General features: G+C 31.7%; 1 protein-coding gene across 1 annotated transcript in view; it reads right to left on the bottom strand.

Moving 5' to 3' along the window:
• Positions 1–2,222: 2,222 nt before the first annotated feature.
• Positions 2,223–3,185, bottom strand: part of LOC106686219 (uncharacterized) — a 36,947-nt gene continuing 35,984 nt past the window's right edge. The window contains exon 3 of the mRNA XM_014429398.2: positions 2,223–2,923. Coding sequence (XP_014284884.2) covers positions 2,435–2,923 — 489 coding nt within the window. The 3' untranslated portion in view covers positions 2,223–2,434. The remainder of the gene's footprint in view (positions 2,924–3,185) is intronic.

Genomic DNA, 3,185 nt, shown 5'->3' on the forward strand with positions numbered 1-3,185 from the left:
AACGGAATGCCAAGTTTTTAAATAGTTCATGTGTTAATTTTAGTTTTCGTTTTTTGCGTATAGATTAGTTTGTCTTTAGTTTTTTTGCGGAGTTTATCTTTTTGGAGTTTGTGAGGCATGTTCATAAGCTGGTAGAGGGGAGTTATGGTTGGACAAGGATATATATAGCTGACCGATTGTATTTATACATATTTACAGTCGGTCAGCTGTTCTACTCAATCAGCATATATAGACTCCCGGTAATGACTCCATCACCGGGTTGGCTGCAGCTACAGGTTGGTTATCTGCTACTAGATGTTAGTTGGCTGCAGCTGGAAGCGGGTTGGTGAAGTTCTGACCCTAGATGTTTAGAACTGCTCCTCTCACTATTTTGTTACCTGCCATAAATCAGAGAGAACAAGGGAAAATATCATTTTTTTTTTAGACTAAAAATTGTTCTGGTACCCAAAGATCCCGGGTATTGGCCCCAGTTAAGCGTCATCAGGTTCGAAAACTCAAACAATAGGAATAAGAGAAAAGTAATGACGCTCTCGGTTGAAACTGAAACACTACTTTAGTCATCTCACCGCTCCTCTATGAATATTATGCGATCAGTTGATCGCCTCAGTCAGCTGACATCAAAGTAACAGCTGACTCAGGCCGTAACTTTATCACAAGATACTATGACAACAAATCCATAACCAACCACAATGGTAAAGTGAACTTTAAAAATAATTTAAGGTTGAAATCACTGCCCAATTTTTAATATTAAGATCTATTATTTTTGTTTTTCGTTTATTTATTTATTTTTATTATCTTATAAGATTATAGATTATAATTCTATGTTATTTTATTTTAGTATGAATGTGATCAGCAGTCACTATTAACTATTGCCCAATAAAGTTGCGGCAGATTGTAATACCTATCTATAATGAAAGTTTTGCATTATAAAAAAATATATATATTCAGATCTCATGCCATATGACTGATTATAATTTGTCAATATATATTTTATTTTAACAAAAGGGCACTAACTCGCAATTACCAATTACTTACTTTAAACTTTTTTAATGCAATTACCACACTTGATTAATTTGAGCGGTTTTCTGAATTGAATGCATGCAATGCCCTAATAATTTCAGGTTTACGTTTAAACATATAACTGTACATTAATAGTTGTATTTTATGGCTTTTAGACAATTCATAACTTGCAATTAAAAACTTTTAGTTTTCGAATATTTTTAACATTTATATAGATATGTTCCTAACTGTATTTCTAAATAAACTGTATATAACAACCGAAAAGTTCTTGCTTTTGGGGATTAGTAGATTATAACTTGCAGGACATTGGATCATTGTTGGCTGTTAAAAGAAACATTTTCTACATAAAAATTAATTTAGTTTTCATACTAAATCACTCGGGCTGAGTGATAACAGAAAGCTTACAAAAATTATGCCGATTAAATTTTTGTTTTGTTAGAACATTTTTAAATGTCTTTAAAAAATCATTGATGTAAAAAAATATTTAGAAATAAAACAGAAAAGTTAAAATTTAAAATTTCTTTACTTATTTTAATTTCCTGGGGTATTCTGAGTTGGTCCCTGATTCCTTTCTTACAAGTTGGCAGTAATGAAAAATATTTGGTTTTCATGCTTTGAATTACATTATCTATAATACATATTATATATACGCGCTAATACCCAATTTAAAAAAAAAAATATTACATTAGAAATAATTATCGTCAGTCAAATAAAATCAAATCAGAATATTAAAATTGAACGATGGTTTTAATTTTAAATGTTTCTTTTACAGTTCATTTTACCATTGTGGTTGTTCACGGATCAGTTGTCATAGTTAATAGCCACTTCGTGTAAAAACTTCAAATTAAAAATTTATTAGTAGATTATGATTTCAAGGTTTGCTTGATAGAAACAATAACCTAATAATATCCAAAAGTTCCTTTTTGAGTTTACTTTTTATTTTTTTTGTGAAAACATCATTTCATATTATTTGTTGTTGGACTAGATCTTCTTAAAATTATTATTTCACTTCTTTAATTTGGACATAAGAGATTGATTTCAAACTTTATCATAGAACAAGTAAACCATTACTATTGATAAAAAAACCCTTGCTATAGACTGGTAGGACAGGTGGGATGATAACTTGGATTAGGGACACTACATGTATAATAGAACAAAAATATATATGAATTTTATTAGAAAAGTTTGATTCATGATACAGATATGCAGGTACTATTATAGAATGAAAATTCAACATATCGAACCTTCATATTATTTACATATACTGAATGTCAAACGGGTAATATTAAATTGAAGAAGGAACTTTTTTTTTTTTTTCTTTGAACATTTTATTTTGTTCTTTCCATTGCAAAATATGATGAACTGATGGTTTAGCTTTAGTATCCTCCACTTCAGCTACATTTACAACTCCCATCTAGCCAGTCCATCCAAATCCCAAATTGTCAGCTAATCCAAATTTGCGCCTGCCAGGTCTTCCAACTCCCAAATTGCCGCCTCCATATGCTCCCATGGCGCGATTTCCTCCTCCGTATGGTCCATTATTTCCTCCTCCATTACTATTAATCATGCCATGTCCAGGAAGTATGTATGCTCCCGTATTTCCAATTTGATGGCCTCCTACATAGCCACCTCCACCTTGTGGTGATGTCACCACAACTGGTCTCATATCGCCATATGCTCCCATGGCGCGATTTCCTCCTCCGTATGGCCCATTATTTCCTCCTCGATTACTATTAATCATGCCAAGTTCTCCTCCATTACTATTAATCATGCCATGTCCAGGAGGACTGTATGCTCCCATATTTCCACTTTGTTGGCCTCCTACATAGCCACCTCCATATACTCCTCCACCTTGTGGTGATGTCACACCTACTGCCAACACGGAGGCCACTATTAAGGATACCTGTTAAAAGATAGTTAATGTTAAATCTTTTTGAGTTTTTTTTTATTCTTTTTTGCTGTTTCTGTAACTATACATTTTAAGTATACATTTTCTATACATACTAAGTATACACTTTTCTCGCACTAAATAAAGAGTGGTTTTATTCTTAAATATAATAAATAAATATTGTAAAAAAAACCTTATTTGATAGTACTGACATTTGTTGAAGTAGTATAAATAAATGTAATCGTTTTGTAAATATCATTGATTGCTTTGGGAAATT

The sequence above is a fragment of the Halyomorpha halys genome, unplaced genomic scaffold (genome assembly GCF_000696795.3).
Source record: "Halyomorpha halys isolate HHAL.00 unplaced genomic scaffold, Hhal_1.1 Scaffold798.1, whole genome shotgun sequence".
NCBI lineage: Eukaryota > Metazoa > Arthropoda > Insecta > Hemiptera > Pentatomidae > Halyomorpha > Halyomorpha halys.